This window comes from Quercus suber, unplaced genomic scaffold, assembly GCF_002906115.3.
Source record: "Quercus suber isolate HL8 unplaced genomic scaffold, Cork oak 2.0 scaffold_1148, whole genome shotgun sequence".
Lineage (NCBI taxonomy): Eukaryota > Viridiplantae > Streptophyta > Magnoliopsida > Fagales > Fagaceae > Quercus > Quercus suber.
The window spans coordinates 67,956-84,294 of NW_027070548.1; the positions used below are offsets into that span (position 1 = coordinate 67,956).

At 32.5% G+C, this 16,339-nt stretch overlaps 1 protein-coding gene across 1 annotated transcript; it reads right to left on the minus strand.

Annotated features, from left to right (window-relative positions):
• Nucleotides 1–7,382: 7,382 nt before the first annotated feature.
• Nucleotides 7,383–9,796, minus strand: LOC112027930 (histidine-containing phosphotransfer protein 1). Its single transcript, XM_024060573.2, has 6 exons — nucleotides 9,374–9,796; nucleotides 9,105–9,235; nucleotides 8,914–8,982; nucleotides 7,904–7,975; nucleotides 7,728–7,800; nucleotides 7,383–7,631 (listed from the first exon to the last, which is right to left on the minus strand). Exons 1-6 carry the CDS (start codon nucleotides 9,434–9,436, stop codon nucleotides 7,584–7,586), a joined length of 456 nt encoding a protein of 151 aa, XP_023916341.1. The 5' UTR covers nucleotides 9,437–9,796; the 3' UTR covers nucleotides 7,383–7,583.
• Nucleotides 9,797–16,339: the final 6,543 nt, after the last annotated feature.

Here is a 16,339-nt window from a genome sequence, read left to right on the forward strand (position 1 = left end):
GTACAATAATAAAAATAAAAATAAAAGCACTTGTGTCCATGTTTGGTAGATTGTTACAGTGGTAATCAACAAAATTTGAATTAAAGCTCAATAGTGCCATAAAATCAATTGGGCATAGGGGTGGCAAGGGGGCAGGGTGGCCGAATGATGGGGTCTTCGCTCCTGTCCCACATGATTTTGTCTTGACTTACCCCATCCCTGTCCCTTGGGGCTCTGAGAAGCCCCGCCCCATCTTGTAATACTCTACTTATTGTTAATTTTTCCACAACTATTACAATTTTTTTTTTAATAAAACATGTTTCATTAATAGAAATATACTTGAAATTACATATAAATTTATCCCATCAAATTAAACTAATTTTTAGCAAAAATTGATTAATATTATCAAAGTGTTTAACAAAACAATATCACACTAAAAACGAAAAATATCATAATACAAAAACAATGATTCAATAGTATATAAACTTGTTTCTAATAAAGACAAAAGAAAATGTTAAAATTAGTACCCTATTTCCAACCTTGCTAGAGAGAAAAAAGAGGTAGAGTGATGTGCATGAAATATATACAATAAAGTACTCACATATCTACATATTTAGCCTTCTATGTTATTTTGTGACTAATTATATAATATCTTTGTGTTACAAGTAACAAGGGCTATACATGCAAAGTGGGGCTAGGCCAATTGAATCAAGCCAACTTACATCTAGCCAGGCATGAATTCAAGAGAAGACCAACCCAATTAAATTTAAGTTCAATTGGAGCAAGGAATCTAAGGAAATTTGCACCAAATCCAAGTCCAATTCGGATTAAGATTCCAGCATGCACATCAGTTAATAGTTTTGGCATAACTTTCTGTTCAGATGTCTAATTGAGATGATTCAAGTTAGGCTGGAAAGTCAACTTAAAGAGCTACAACTTTGTAGTTTACCCAAAGTCCGAATTCTGACATTAAATGGGCCAAAATTGTTGGTTAAGTGAAGCCTAAAAATCTGGGATTTTCTCCAAACAGGAATTCAACTTGTAATAGGATTCCTTGACCTATTTAAAGGCTCTTTAGGGCAAAATTCAGGGGGAGGCTGAGGCTAGTGCTAGGGCTGGGGGCTGAACATAGAGAGTGCAGTTACCTCTTCTATGACAGTTAGTTTTATTTTATTTGTTTAGTTTAATGTTTAGTATTTTATTTTTGTGTTTTCTTTCAATTACTATGAGTAGCTAAATTTATAATTAGGGTTGAGGATGAAACCTTGTTAAAGATTATTAGTAATATTTATGTGATTTGATTTTTCCCACAATAGTTGTTCTTTAATGATTTAAATTGTTCTTGCTTCATATCAATTGACTAAGATGAGATTCTAGATATGAGTTCAATCATGTTTTTCTCATGATTTAAGATTTATCTTAATTAATTGAATGCTTGGTTTATTAATTATTGATTATAAAATTGGATATCGTTTGTGATTTGTTGTCAATGGATACAATTTATGATTTGATTTTTAGAATTGGATATATCTTATGATTTGTTTGGTTACGGATACAATTGATGATTTAATTTTATACTTAAGAAGCGAAGAAGAACATGCTTTAGATTTTTAAACATGAGTTTTAATGATGATATTTTCCATGATAGCAAGATTGATTTCTAGATTATCATGTAGTGGTTGGAAAAAATTAATGATCATAAATATTTGCTGCTATGACTTATAAGGTGGATTCCAAAACCTTAATTCCTTTCTCTTGATTGTTTACATCTTTTTATTATTTTATATCTTTTGCTTAGTTTAATTATTTTCTTAATTTTATTATTTGCTTAGTTTATTTAATTTCAAAACAACCAATTTTTATTAAACTAGATTAGGATTAATTTGGTTAAGATTTGATTTAATTTTCCTACGTTCATTCAAGTCCCTGTGGGTTCGACCTCATTCTTGTCAAACTATACTTTGGTACGGTTCGTACACTTGCAAGTATTTTAAAATTTCACAACATAAAGAGCCATGTTGGGTAGAATAAAATAAGCTGATGATATGTTTGTTTAAATAGTAGGGTTTTAGGATATGAAAAAATCACAATTTTACCCTTATCAAAGCTGGACGGGGCAGGATGGGTCTAAAAAGTCTAAACCTATCGTCACCCTGCCCCATGATGTGGGGCTAAATTCTCGTTCCATCCCTACCCCACCATCTTTACGGGGCGGGGAAAACCCATACGAGGTGAAGCGAGGCGGGTCAAAATCGCCATCCTCAATTGGACATGTCAAATAGATGTACACACATAGCATACTTAACCAAAAAAAAAACACACACACACACACACCAAACAAAGTTAAAAACAAAAGAAACATATTACACAAAAGAAATGGAGGGGTCTGGTTTTCGCGAGATAGAGATCAGGAGAAGAAGAAGAAGAAGATAGAGAGAAGCGGTCATAGAGAGAGAAACAAACTTGAGGTAGAGAAGAAACAAAGAAATAAAAGATGAAGGAGCACATAAAACAAAGGGGGAGTTTCAATGTTGATCGGATGGAGAGGTTGAGAAAAGGAGAGGGAGTTGCATTGAATGAGATAGCTAAAGAAGAAGAGGAGATGGGAGTGTGTTTGAAAGAGAGTTTTTGATCGGGTGTTTTGTTTTTGAGGGACTTGGGCTTAGTTTGCGTTTGAGAGAGAGTTTTTTTTTTTTTTTTTTTTTTATATATATATAGATTATAGATAAATGATAGTGTGATCATCAAAAATAAGTGATCTAAAGAAGAAATTGTTGGATTTCTCTATTTTAATTGGGCTTCTACACTTACGTTTTTTCTTTCTTTTTTTCTTTTTAAGCAAGGATTCTACTAATTTGGGTTTTTAGTTTGTTTGGAAACAAAGTTGGACTAAAATTCAATTAATGAAGCTGAAGGCATGTTTATGTTTATATTTAATATGAGGTAGAGGGTTGGGCCTTAGGTTTAATCCATGATTAACTATTAATGTTAGTGACAAACCTTAGAGCATTTTCAGAAGGCTCTTTAAAGTCATTTTCCTCAAAATTTTGGAAAATAAACCCACAAAAATCAGCTCCAACAATCTCTCTAGTGGTATATTACATAATTTACATCCAACTTTTTGAAATTATATGAAAGGAGTATTACATTTGATTGGGAGATGTTGCAGTGATTTGAAGGCTGGATAGAAGTTTTGCTGAAGGCCGAAGTAAATAGCTGCTAAAGGCCACAATTTATCAAAAGGCCGACATCACGGTAAAATCCAGCTACGAATCTAGTATTTATCTTAATTTCCAACATTATATATATAGTATTTTTTTAAAAAAAAAATTGTCGGTTGGGGGCTCTGACAAGGTTGTCATAATTTGCAATATTTGAGAATCGGAAGAAAGAATATGAAGCTAAATCACCCATACATATATTGTAGTCTATGGACGTCAAAGATGTATTTGGACCATCTAATGGGCTGGGGAGCATAGGTATATATATGTCAATGGGCTGGAAAGTGCTGATATATATATATATATATATAATGGCCCAATACAATTATTGAATGCGAAAATACTTGTTGTCATGGGCATGCATGCCCATACATGGATTGTAGAAAATAATGGTATAATTAATCAGATTGGTCTTTGTATCTGGTTGGATCGTAGATATATGTTTTGATGATCTAGACTAAATGATGCAAAACATCATGCTCATATGATGAGGATTTTGAAGTTGATGAGTGATGAAAAACAAAAGATGATACATACAGATACTGATGTGTTGGCAAAAGCCGGAGATGAGAAAAAGATTGGAATGAATGATTTTTAGTCACGTGAATTGTGAAGGCTACTGACTTTGCTAATGAGTGATGTAGTTCAAGTTGAAGGCACTATAAAGGACAAAGGGAATATTATAATGAACTTGTTATTGAGGTTTTAAAATTGGAGAGACTACAATTAAACAAAACATTTGTCCCTAGCAAGATATATGTTGCAGAATGCCAAAAAAAAAGGGTTTGTATGCAAACTCACATAGCTGAGAATGAGGCTTAATTAATCTGGTGAATTGAATTGCAATGGCTTGATTTCTTGACGTTTGTTTCAGTTGCACAGTTCGAAATTATTTGGAGTTCTAGACTCTTTTATATCTACTCTATCGAACATAAATACTTGCTCAAAACTTCAAGAACCCTCTTGAAGATTATTTTCTAACAGCTTAATTGTGTATTGGATGCAGCAACTTTAACTGGATCGCTGGATCTTTCAAATTCTTCAACTTGAACTCCAGTTGATGCTTTGAGAGAGCTTGGTTAACTCTAACCCAAGGTGTATAATGCATGACTATCCAAAAATCTCAAATAACGTGCTCTAGGTCTTGTTTTATACCTTGGCTTAGAATTTACAAAACACTTGATGCATGATGGTTGATTGAGTTAAAATAGGATTCTTTCAGCATGATTCTTAATCAATCAACATAAGAGACAAGTTTCAGTTGATCGACTAAATGTCAAGGATGTGTTGAAATTCCTGACAATTGCAATTCTTCATGAGTTGTAACAGGCAAATGTCTTGATCTTCAAAGGCATTTTGAAAACACTCAAGAAACTAATTTCAGATTACATTCTCACAGTTTGCCAATCTAAAGTTATGAACTCAACAACTTTGGTCCTCTCATTTTTAAATTCTAGTTCAGCCTCTGTGCATGTGTGACGTGCTCTCCTTGCACACGTACGTAACTCATGACAAGTTATTATAAATAGATAAAAAAGTGATGTCAATGATAAACCCAAATAAAAATCAATAAAAATATTTATCAATTTAAATGTTATGAAAAAATTATAAAAATTATTGTGTACGTAGCAATCTTATATTTTTCATCCATAATCAACATGTCAGACTTTTGTTGAAAGTTAGTATACAACTCTGAGGTTGAATGACAGATTGGACATTGTAGTATATTACTAGCTAGTTGTAAACCAACTGTGCAGAAGAATAGACAGGTCATGCATCCTAGTTCTTCTACATGCATGCACCAACTCATTACTCATATAAAAAATATAATCATGTAGATAATATAAGAAAGAGATTATGAACAAAGGACAGTAGGCCATACACTTCAGATTAGGCCGACCTGATTGAATTAAAATATATGTGATACATGATACATCTAATGGTGAAATCTGCCGAGCTGGAAACATTGAGCACAGAATCTGCCTAGGTCTTCTAAATTAGATCTAACTATTGATTTTTCCTTCTTATCATTGACTTTATCTTCAATTTTACTTAAACTGGTGTCCGTCTTTTAAGATTCCTCACAAGCTTTAACAGTACTTATTGAGTACTTATTGACCTATTCCCTGAGATTAATGATAAGATGGGGGTGTGGAAAACTATGGTCCTAATTAGGATATATTTGGAAAATTTTTATTGTGGCATAGGTTACTAGTTAGGACATTAACCAAGTGCATGAAATCTGTTATAATCTGGTTTGAACTTTGGGGCTTTTGACCTTATTACTAGCTTAAAATGGTTAGCCATTTGGTTTGTTTCCAATTTTTTTTTTTTTTTTTGATGTTATCTATAAACTAAAAGCAACCATCAAATTATCATTGTGAATTTCCAAAGACAGAAAAGAAGACATCTAAAAATGACTAAATTTGTAAACACAAAGAGAATAATAAAACATTAGGTACTCGAGGACCAACAAGGAACATTAATGTTAGGTGCTTCTTATTACAGTTTGTATTTTGTCCTTATTGCTTGCACATTTACCTGCAGATGAGGAGACATCCACCCTAATCTGATACAGTTGACCTTATAAAATACATCTGTTGATTGAAAGTTATAAATAATACTTGCTTCAATTAAAAAATCACCTTACCAACGTGATTGAGTCTTGGTCTCCATTTTCGATACACAAACATGCACATTGCTAACCGTTGGTGCTCATGCTTAAAATATATATATGGGTTTAGTGGTTACAAATAACAATGGTCGGTGGTCGGTGGCTATAATTTAATTTGGCTGTGTATATAGTAGTACAGTGTCCTCAAGGGAATCATTCTAACAAATTACCAAAAAAGAAAAAAAAAAAAAGAAGAAGTAATGTCAGAAATACTACATATTTTACTACATATAAGTATTATAAATTAATGTGTTCACTTTTATACACAAACAAAAAATTAGTTATGAAATTTATTTATTTGGTTATTGATGCAACAATAATCACATTGGTTGTTATGTCAATTCAAAACCAAAAAAAAAAAAAAAACAAAAAAAAAACATTGTAATAAATTTAATAGTTATTTTAGTTTTTATTTTTTCTTGCGAAGATGAGCTCCAAACTCATTAATTGAATTAGGTCATGGCCATTACACAAGTAACCAAAAAAAATAATAATAATAATAAGGAAAATGCTAACGAGTGCTCTTAGGGCATTGATTAACAATATATTTTAAGAAAATTTTGACATCACTTTTATGGGGAATGAAAAAAATTATCAAAACATTAATAACTTTTTTTTCTTTTCCCATAAAACTTTCTTTATTCTTTAACTAAATTGTTAACCAGTGCCCTAATAAGGACACTCGTTAGCATAACCCTAATAATAATAATAATAATAATAATAATCTTGAGCTTTGCAAGGATGGACATTAAGATAATACTCAGTTTATCTTCCCAAGGATTCTCTTGTTATGCAAATGCAATGATTTATATCATCCTTTTTCTTGGAAAGAAACGAAAACTTCGAAGATTTACCAAATCAATCTGGATCAATTAAAATAATGTCACATTTTCTATTAGACTAAATGAGAGAACTCTTTTTAAGAATAATTTACAGAACCATTAGAACTTCTACCAAAGTACATTGCTTTCCTTGTCATGTAATATGGGTTATATATTTCCAATGCCAAAGGATTCTCCACTTCTTAACTGGAGGATGACTCAAATATCCGATAAGCTTTTACACATAATGAAAACCACCTTTACCTAACTCCTTAGATAGGTTACTTCTGATATGATTCACCCAAAGGACATGTATAATTAAGACATCTAATCAAATGACATAAAACATTAATTATCCTTGCCTATGTGGTAAAATATGCCATCGTAGTGTAGCCTTATATGCCTGGAATGAGTGGCAGCTATTATGGAACATAGTTATATAAGATCAAAGAATATGTAAATATCAGAAAGCATCAACCAAAAGTAGCTATTAGTCGCTTTGTTGAAAGTCATCTTTTCCGAACTATATATAATGGCGCATTTTCATCAACTATATAATAATCTTGGGGAGGAATTTTTGAGAAGGTCTGTGTGTGTGTCCACAAGTGCCACAGGCTATCCTTAGGTTTTGAGACACCAAAGAATAATTATAAGATGATAGATGCAGAAGAGTTGCTATATATAGCATGGAGATGAAAGAGGAAGGGTTTATTCACATTCTTTGTCATTGCTCTTACAGAGGATATTAAACAAGCTCTAGCTCTAAAGTTCATAGAACCCTTCACCAAAGTTGACAGACTAAATAAAACTTAAGAAGAAAGAAATTAAAAAGCTGTTCTACAGATCCAAACCCATTTCTCTTTCTTGCTCAGATTGCTCTACTTGACCTCACAATGTAGGAAATGAGCCACCGGCAGCAATAAGCTGTTGCTCCAGCTACAAGTAAACATGTAGAACAATAAGGCTTGGAGATAAAGAATCTGAATAGTGTTTTTGGAACAGTATAATTTCTCTAAAAAATCTTCTACTTACCTTGAATAGTGTTTCAAGCTTATTTTTCACAAGGGAATACTCATGCTTTACTTGTTGCAGACATTTGAGACAACTGTGCCAAGATTTTAATCATATAATCATTTTCATGACATTAAATTGACTCAAAAGATGTCTGGAGATATGAATTTGTGGTATAGGGAAGTGAAGAAAATTACCCTTCAATGTTCTGCTCCTCGCAGAAATTTCTGAACGGAATGCAGACTCCTTGAACTCTCTGTGCACCAATACTGTCATGAAAGAACCCAGTTAATATGAAAATCTAGTAGAACCAAAACCAAAGTAAAAGAGCAATTATTCCTACAGCATACTCCTTTTGGTTCATTAAAAATTATTGATACTAGAAATACTATAATTTTTATCACATAAACCGTGCAAATTGATGTGTTATTAGTAATAAAAAAAAGTAATTTAGACATTTATTTATTATATTATTGAAGTGATTCAAATTATATTTATTGTTACGTCAATTTGTAAATATATATATATTTTTAGTAAAATTGATAGAAACTAAAGCATTTTCCTTGAAAAAGATGACTGAATACAATCCTCATGATTGTGGCCAGGTGATAGTGTCAATGTGCTTTTCTTCATGTTTGGGTAAGGGTGTTGGAACTAGCTATATCCTTTGTACATCATTCATAAAAGGTCAACAAGTAAATTTCAGCTAGGTAAGCTCTTAGCTATCATTTTCTTGAATTGTACTTCAGATCTGAATGAGCCATTTTCACTTGATGGCTTAAGTTCATATTTCAAAAAATATATATGGCGATTCCACTAGTTTATATCATGGGATTGACGGAAACTTTTAAACTCAGTGGCAAAGAAAGCACCATAAGGAGCATGTGTATGGAGCAGTGAAACTATGGGGACAGAAATAGGTATAATTAACCAATGAGGCAATAACAACCACAGTTATGAATGCGCTCCTTCTCATGCTAGACAAAATTGGTTCTGAAAGTGGAAAAACAGTATGTACCTAGTAGAAAATGGGTCTAATCTGTCTCCCACCTATGCACAAAAAATAACTACTTAGCCTTGTTTAAGAAGATTCTCAAAAAAAAAAAAAAAACCTTGTTTAAGAAGTGTAATCTACTGAATTCTCAGGAAATGTGTTTCGACCAAGCAAATGGGGCTCAAAAGGAAAAGTAGGGAAACCTAGATTTACCTGGAGCTGCTACCCTTCAACTGGTGAACATGGGCATCCACCTTTTTGTAATCAACAGCCTGCTGTTCTCTAAATATGAGAAAAATCAAGAACCCAACTTTAAGACAATTACAAAGTAAAACCATACTCCTTAAACGAAAGTCATGAGAGGAAGGAAACAATTGTTGAAAGATGGGAACTTTAGTACTCACAGAGCTTTAGCTAGCTCATTAAGAAGTCTCTCAGAGTCTTCAAAGAAAAGAGACACAACTTCAACCACAAAATCTGGGTTGCTCTCATCTTGCAGCTGCTGAAGCTGGTTAAACTGCTCATTTAGAAATCCCTTCACATATAAAACAACCTACCATCATAACCTAACCCAACAAGCATAAAAGGAAGAAGCTAAAAATATAACAGAGCTAGAAAAATATGTCTATTCTTTGCTTCCCTACAATGTGCATATAGTTCATAGCATACTGACCTCATGGAAGAGAGAGGCAGTGTGGTCAGCCAACTGCCTCTGCAACTGAACCACAACATCCATATTGTAGGTTTCTTAAGTTTTTGCCAATCACTTCCAGATCTTAAAAACGCCTTTTCCCTTTGAAAAGAGTAAAACGCTTAGACAGATGTAATAAGAGTTACATTGTTTAGGACTTAAAAAACTCTCAGATAAAGATTCCTGCCTCTGGAGTAGAGTGGACTATATATGCGTACAGCAATAAAGTCACTCTCTTTTTACTTGTGTTTCTGTTTTCTTTACTTTCTTTTTCAAGTACTCTTCATTTATGAGCATAGTTAAACTTAAACTATGAAATCTAAAAGAATCACAAGATCCAAAACTTGATGCTATGTACCATTCATGATTCACCTTCCCTTCTTTTTCTTTCAGTAATTATTGCTCTCTCTCTCTCTCTCTCATTTTTGTGTCTTCAACTAGTTTTTCTTAATGTTTTTCCTTCCAAGTTACTAGGGGCAAGTAATTTTCAAAGTCTGTCCCTCTTTTCTAGTAAATTCCAGTCTGTTATAGTGAACACAAATCCTGTTATATGTGTTTTGTTCCCCCAGCTTTTTTGATCAAGTATGGTAATATTTAGCTTAAAGTATTTTATCTTTTTTCTTTTTAATAAACCAAATACTTTTAAAATATTGCCAAATGGTTTTGATGTTCTCAAATGATATTTTGTATTCAAAACTTATTGCATGTGCGTAACTTATTGGTTAAAAAAATTTAGAATGTATGAAGGCACATGGAATGATGGAATGCAAATGACATGGTTTGAATCTCACTGAAAAAAAGCTAATCTTAGCCCCAAAAAAAGGATAAAAAATTGGAGCTCGATCATATGTCATGTGTACCATGATTTGTTTTTTGATATGGACATGATAAGATTTTACTGCTCCAAAGACAACAAGATAGCAAACAAAACCCACACTTTCAAGCTAATCTTAGTGTGGGATTATGTGGAAGTGACTTAAAGCTATGTTACATCTCTTAGATCTTTTGATAGATTTTGTCTCTTCAAAAAGGAAAATGCAAAACAGATATACACAGCAAATAAGCAATAAAAGGTGAAAATTCAAAATATATTTCTTTCTTCAAACATTAATTAGTTAGTATAATGTTTATAAAAAAAAAAATTAGTTAGTATAATATGTTACTAAAAACATGCAAAATAACACATACAAACACTACACTACAAGACACAAAATTTAATTTGATTCAACAAGCTCTTTGTCTTTATCCGTAGGCAACACCAACCAAAAATAAAAATAATTATTAATAATAAGAATTATAACAACATTCACAAACTCTTACAAACCTCACAAAAATAAACCAATAGTCAATAGAAATCTCTAAATGTACACCCAAAGATATTTTCACACCAAATAAAATCTTGTTTTTTAACTCTCTCATACACATGATAAATCCTAGACTAGCTATAACACCTCATTCTTTTTTATTTATCAATATGGCACTACCCTTCTAATAGAAATTAATGAATGCAAACATTTATTATCCTTCTAGTTGATGTAGAACTCTAAAAGTAATTAGCAAACCCTAACTTATCCTCTCATCATGTACTGAACTTATCATGATAGAGGATAGGACTCGATATAGTTCAAAGAGCATTATCCTATTTCTAGTTTTTGTTTTTGTTTTTGTTTTTCTTTCTTACCTACTCCCCCTTTTTTATCCCTTATCTCTTCAAAATCCATGCCTACATATGCTTTCAATCTTTTCAAGATTCTTTATAAATAGCTGCTGCTCTTTGTTTTTGTTGTTGTTGTTTGTGCTGCTGTTGTTGTTTCATTGGGCACTACATTTCATTGGATAATTGATATTAACCAACTCAAAAAAAAAAAAAAAAAAAAAAGGGGACATCTTACAGTGTAATATGCCCCACTCGGGCCACAACTTAGTTCTTGGCTTTATTTATAAAAAATAAGAATAAAAACTTTAATTCTTGGCTTTACTCTTTCATGAAGAGCAAATAATAGTAAACTATATATACCATCTTTCATTTTTACTTAAATCATTGATGTGATGTTGAAATGTTTCAACCTATGATGGAAAAAAAATTGGTGCAGTAATAATTTTTTGCGGGGGATTTCACACGTGTCATGAGTTTAGAGCACTTTGTAGGGGCATGTATACATTGTACTTTGCATTGGAAAGCACTAACGTCCACTTTTTGGTGACTAGTTTCTATTGCTAGCTACTTAAAAGTAACCTATACAGTCACCTCGAATGAAGAAAACAACCTTTCACCTAGAGAGTAGCATTTGCATTCAATTGAGAAATGATATTATTAGGGAATCTAGTAAAAATATAATAATTTCATGATAAGTTTTTTAAAGAAAATTCCTAGTTAGATTCTTTAGTAGAAAGCCTTTTAATACCCAACTAGCTAGGGTACTTGCATACATATATAGCTTGTGTAATTGATGGCCTTTGGTGCCACAAATAGGTGTTTTAATCAATGTCTTGACCACCTTTTTAATTTTTTTTCTTCACCCACTTATGGAACTTTCATCAATGTTTAACTTAGTGGGAGCCAAAGACTTATTTGGTTAAGCATAATCATGTTTGGGCCCGATGCTATACTCTCTCCTAGATTTAAGAAAAAAGGGCTAAATTTGGTTGGTTTTATAAAGAGTTATGAGAAGCCATTTGTCTAAATGGTGAAATTATTGGCGGGCCCTCTCGCGTGAGTTAAAACTTAGAAAGTCATCTCCATGGACCATACCTTGAAAATGGCTTTTGGAAGTGAATTAATGTAGAATTTGGACAGACCTTGAAAGCATGTTCAATTTTTTTCCCAAATTCTTGGGATCTAATTTTAGCAACTAAAATTGTTGTTTCATTGATGAAATGCACTACCTAAGAGATGGAGGTGTCGAAACAGCAATTTTAGTAGTCATTTATTTATTATTATTTTTTGGGGGGTTTGAACAAGAATTTTTTTTTTTTAATTTATAAAAGTTTTTTTTTTTTTGGGGGTTGGTCATCATATTTAGGTGTTTCTTTTTTCTTTCTTTTTTTGGTAAACATATTTAGGTGTTTCAAGATTCTCAAAAAATATATACATATATATATATATATATTTAGGTGTTTCAAATAGTAAGTGATAAATATTCTCAAAAAAAAAAAAAAAAAAAAAGCAAGTGATAAAGCACATTAAAGGTGAAAATTACTCGAGCCCAAAAAAAAAAAAAAAAAAAATAGTAAGTGATAAAGCACATTAAAGGTGAAAATTACTCGAACCCAGTCCAGTAAATTAATGAATTATTTTGAGCTGGCCATGCAATTTAGTTCCTAAAGTGCAAATTATAGTACCTCCCACTACTCAATGAAATTATCCGCTTCTCCAATAATTTCGGTTGCAAAGAAAAAAAAAAAAAGAAGAAACTAATTTTGATTGAATTAACCCCCTGTGTAATAGGCTTGAGCACTCCGTATATTATTAGGAGAGAAGTCGCCCCCATTTGTTATAGGCTTGGACAACTAACTTTCGTTTTTATTTATTTTTTAATTTTTAATAAGAAGCAACTTTCATATTTGATTTAAGGGATAGAAGAGAGATTTCCATAGTAATTCAAAGGCTAATAATTATGTCTCAATTGGATAAGAACTTAATCATTTTAAGAGAGAGAAGCCTTAATTTGAAAGCGATTGAATGTACAACTTTGGTGATATTAACACATAAGAAATTTAATTGATTAAGTGATGAAATCTCACATTGGATAAAAGTAATAGGAGTGAGAATTGATAATCAACAAGTGTTGTCCCAACACATTGTGAGATGTTCATAACTCCCATGATATATTATAATGACTAATCATAGCTTAGTTTGAGATTGTATGGTAGAAAACTCACATATGAAAAGAAAGATCTACTAACATTTTCACGTGCTCCCCAACATAATATATTGCTACGTTCCTCGCCACCCACCATTTTGTGGGTAGCCAATCACATGGTAGGTGACCAATCCTAAATTACATGGTTTTTAAGGAAGAAACCCACACCAATCACCCATATCCTTCAAATGTCTATACCACCACATTAGGACAATTGGAAAACTTGGCATTTACTTTGTTTGCAAAAAATGTTGGAAAGCCATTGTATCAGCCCTTTCAACTGTTTCGACTAAAACAACCCAAGGCCTAGAGGACAAAACTCGACTGCATCAGTTCTGGCCAAAGGACAATATAGTTTCTTCTCCACAAGGCCTAAACAAGCTCCTTATGGTATAGCTACTTGCCATTTTTACAGGGGTCAGCATGTTTTTCAAGCTTAGAGATTTCATTGATAAATTGAGTGAGTCATGGGACCACTCTCATTGTGTTGTGTGATTCCCTTTTCTCTTTGGTTTGAAGAGCACCTAAAAGTGGGGTTCAATACTTGGTGGATTTCTTGCCATTAATGTAGAAGCCCAAGGCAAGCCATGAAAATACAAAGATGTTGGATAAGTGGGTATCCAAAGCCATGAATGAACAGAGACCATCAAGAAACTTTGCATGAATGTTTTTTGTCAGTATCTACAACAAATGTACCTCGCAACCTTTATGATATGATGTGTTTTTTCGGCTCTTACTAAAAGATTTAAATTCCCACATTTTCTCTCACAAACCAGCAAGCACGCATGCTAGCTTGCTAGTTGCTAGAGCCCACCCACTCTACCACATAGGACAATATATTTCCTAGAGTAATACTTTTGTCAGCATGACAATATATTTCTTATAATGGTAAGTTTATTATAGGTTTTACAATTAAATTTAATCATGTATTTGTATTGGCTAATAAATCACATTGTTGGATTTAATTGTTCTTGGTAAAAATAAGACCGACAATATGAATGAATTTAATTAAGAAATGTGCTTAAATTTTATCATATTTATTATAGTTAATTAAACATTTTCCTAATTTACAAATTTAATTTCAAGCAAGAAAGAAAGCAGGCACACTAGGGACAAACTATCATTTCCCATAACATTTTTATGAATCATACATATTTTCAAATTTGATTCTAAAACCACTTAAAAGTGCGATTAAATTGATTGTAAACTCGTAATATTAACAAGGCATACATTTCAATCCTATCTCTATTCTCCATGTCAATCAATTAAAAACTAAACCTATGTAATCAAAATAAAACTAAAAAGAAAAAAGAATATTTCTGAGCCTAACATATAAGTTGCATGACTATTGAATGATAAAAAAAAAAAGGGGCACATGATATGCATGTAAGAATTAAATGATATGGGCCCAACAATAATACAGAGGTACCGTCTGAACCTTATAAATTCAGCATCACCAGAAAGTAGGTCGATTGTGCAAGCAGTGAAGTTGCACATGGCTATGGAGAAGTTCTGTTACCTTCACATGACAAATTAAATGGTCCCCTCTTATATCTTGTCATTGCCATGCCCAATTTAATATATATACAAGTCGAATTCGAATCCTTCTTATAAAATATGAATAATCTCTTTGGACATATGGCATTATCTCTACCCTCTCATTCTGTTTGTCCTTTCAAATCAAAAAAGATCATGTGAAAGTCTTTACTCTGCAGATTGCACAGAGAACAGTTGTTTATAACATTTATACTATTTTCTTCATCCAAATGTTATAGACAGCAGACTCAACAGTAAAACAGGTAAAACTCAACCAAAAGGCTACCACACCAAATTAATGAAAAGGACAAAGTTAGTATAAAGTACTACCACATTGACCATCCCATATCTTTTACCCTCTAGTGCTTTTCCTCTAAAGAGCATCCCTAAGAAGAATAAGTGAATCTAGAACCCAAGAATGTTGGCTAAATGGAAAAGTTACAATTCCCATTTTCTATTTAAACTTCCAAGAGTGAATGTAGGAAGTGTAGACAGTGGATCAGTCTGAACATTAAACTAAAGGCATCTTGAGAATTAACAATAACTAGGCTACGTACGCCTTAGAGAGAGAAGTAAGTGATTCTAGAACCCCAGAGTGTTGGCTAAATGGCAATTACAAATTTCTATTTCCTATCTGAATTTTCTAGAGTGAATGTAGGAAGTGCAGATGGCAGTCTGAAGGTTCAACCAAAGCTGTCTCGAGGATCAGTAATAACTATGCACTGTGGCGATCATGGTTCAAGTTATGTATGCCTGTTGTTACACCTATGGAATTATTAACAATAGAAGACAAAAAATATATAATAATAATAATAATAATAATACCAACAACAACAGACCATGTCTATGAAGTGTCTGGCCAAGTTCAAATTCTACTTCAGCTCCTGTAATTATGCCTATCCCTGAGAAAGATCTGTCCTGCCAAGTACAAACTATAGACTCTACATGCAATGAAATATCCCTTTTTATGTTTCTTTCTTTCTGTTTTTCTTTTTTTAGTTTGCAGAATATGTCTTGCTTCAAATTGCCTTACCTTCTAGGGTATGAGAATCATTTTACTGACAAAAAAGCTCAAGAGTCCACCAAACTCAATAAATGTGAAAAACAGTTCACCTAAACTCGAGAATAGGTGTTGAAAGTAATAGTATCATCTAAGAGAAACCTGGGCAAACAAGGAATGCATTTTGTTCAGTAATAAACTCTTTCATTTCCTTCTTTATTTCCTTTTTTTCTTTTTCTTTGACGAATAAATAATGTTACACAGCATAGAAAGAACCTTTCCACACAAATAATTTGTATTATGAATTTCAATCTACAACATGTACATGGTATTAGAAAGGAGAAACCAGGCATTTGTGACGGCAATGCTTTGATGCGTCAAGACCATTTCACTTGTATCAATCAGTCAGTAGGTATTCAGTTGTTGAAAGAAAATAACCCATTTTTCTCAATTAGAATCTCACCCTCCTTTAGGCTGAGCTTAGACCAATCATTACACAACACGCTGAATGCAAGAGCAGATGGCATCAGTTCAGCACGATTTAGACAC

What these genes read in the sequence shown, in the direction of transcription:
- LOC112027930 (XM_024060573.2), bottom strand. Translation starts at nt 9,436, where the DNA reads ATGGATGTTGTGGTTCAGTTGCAGAGGCAGTTGGCTGACCACACTGCC. An exon ending in CTGCCTCTCTCTTCCATGAG is followed by an intron (nt 9,236 to 9,373) that starts GTCAGTATGCTA and finishes TTATATGTGAAG; the next exon opens with GGATTTCTAAATGAGCAGTT. An exon ending in AATGAGCTAGCTAAAGCTCT is followed by an intron (nt 8,983 to 9,104) that starts GTGAGTACTAAA and finishes TCTCATATTTAG; the next exon opens with AGAACAGCAGGCTGTTGATT.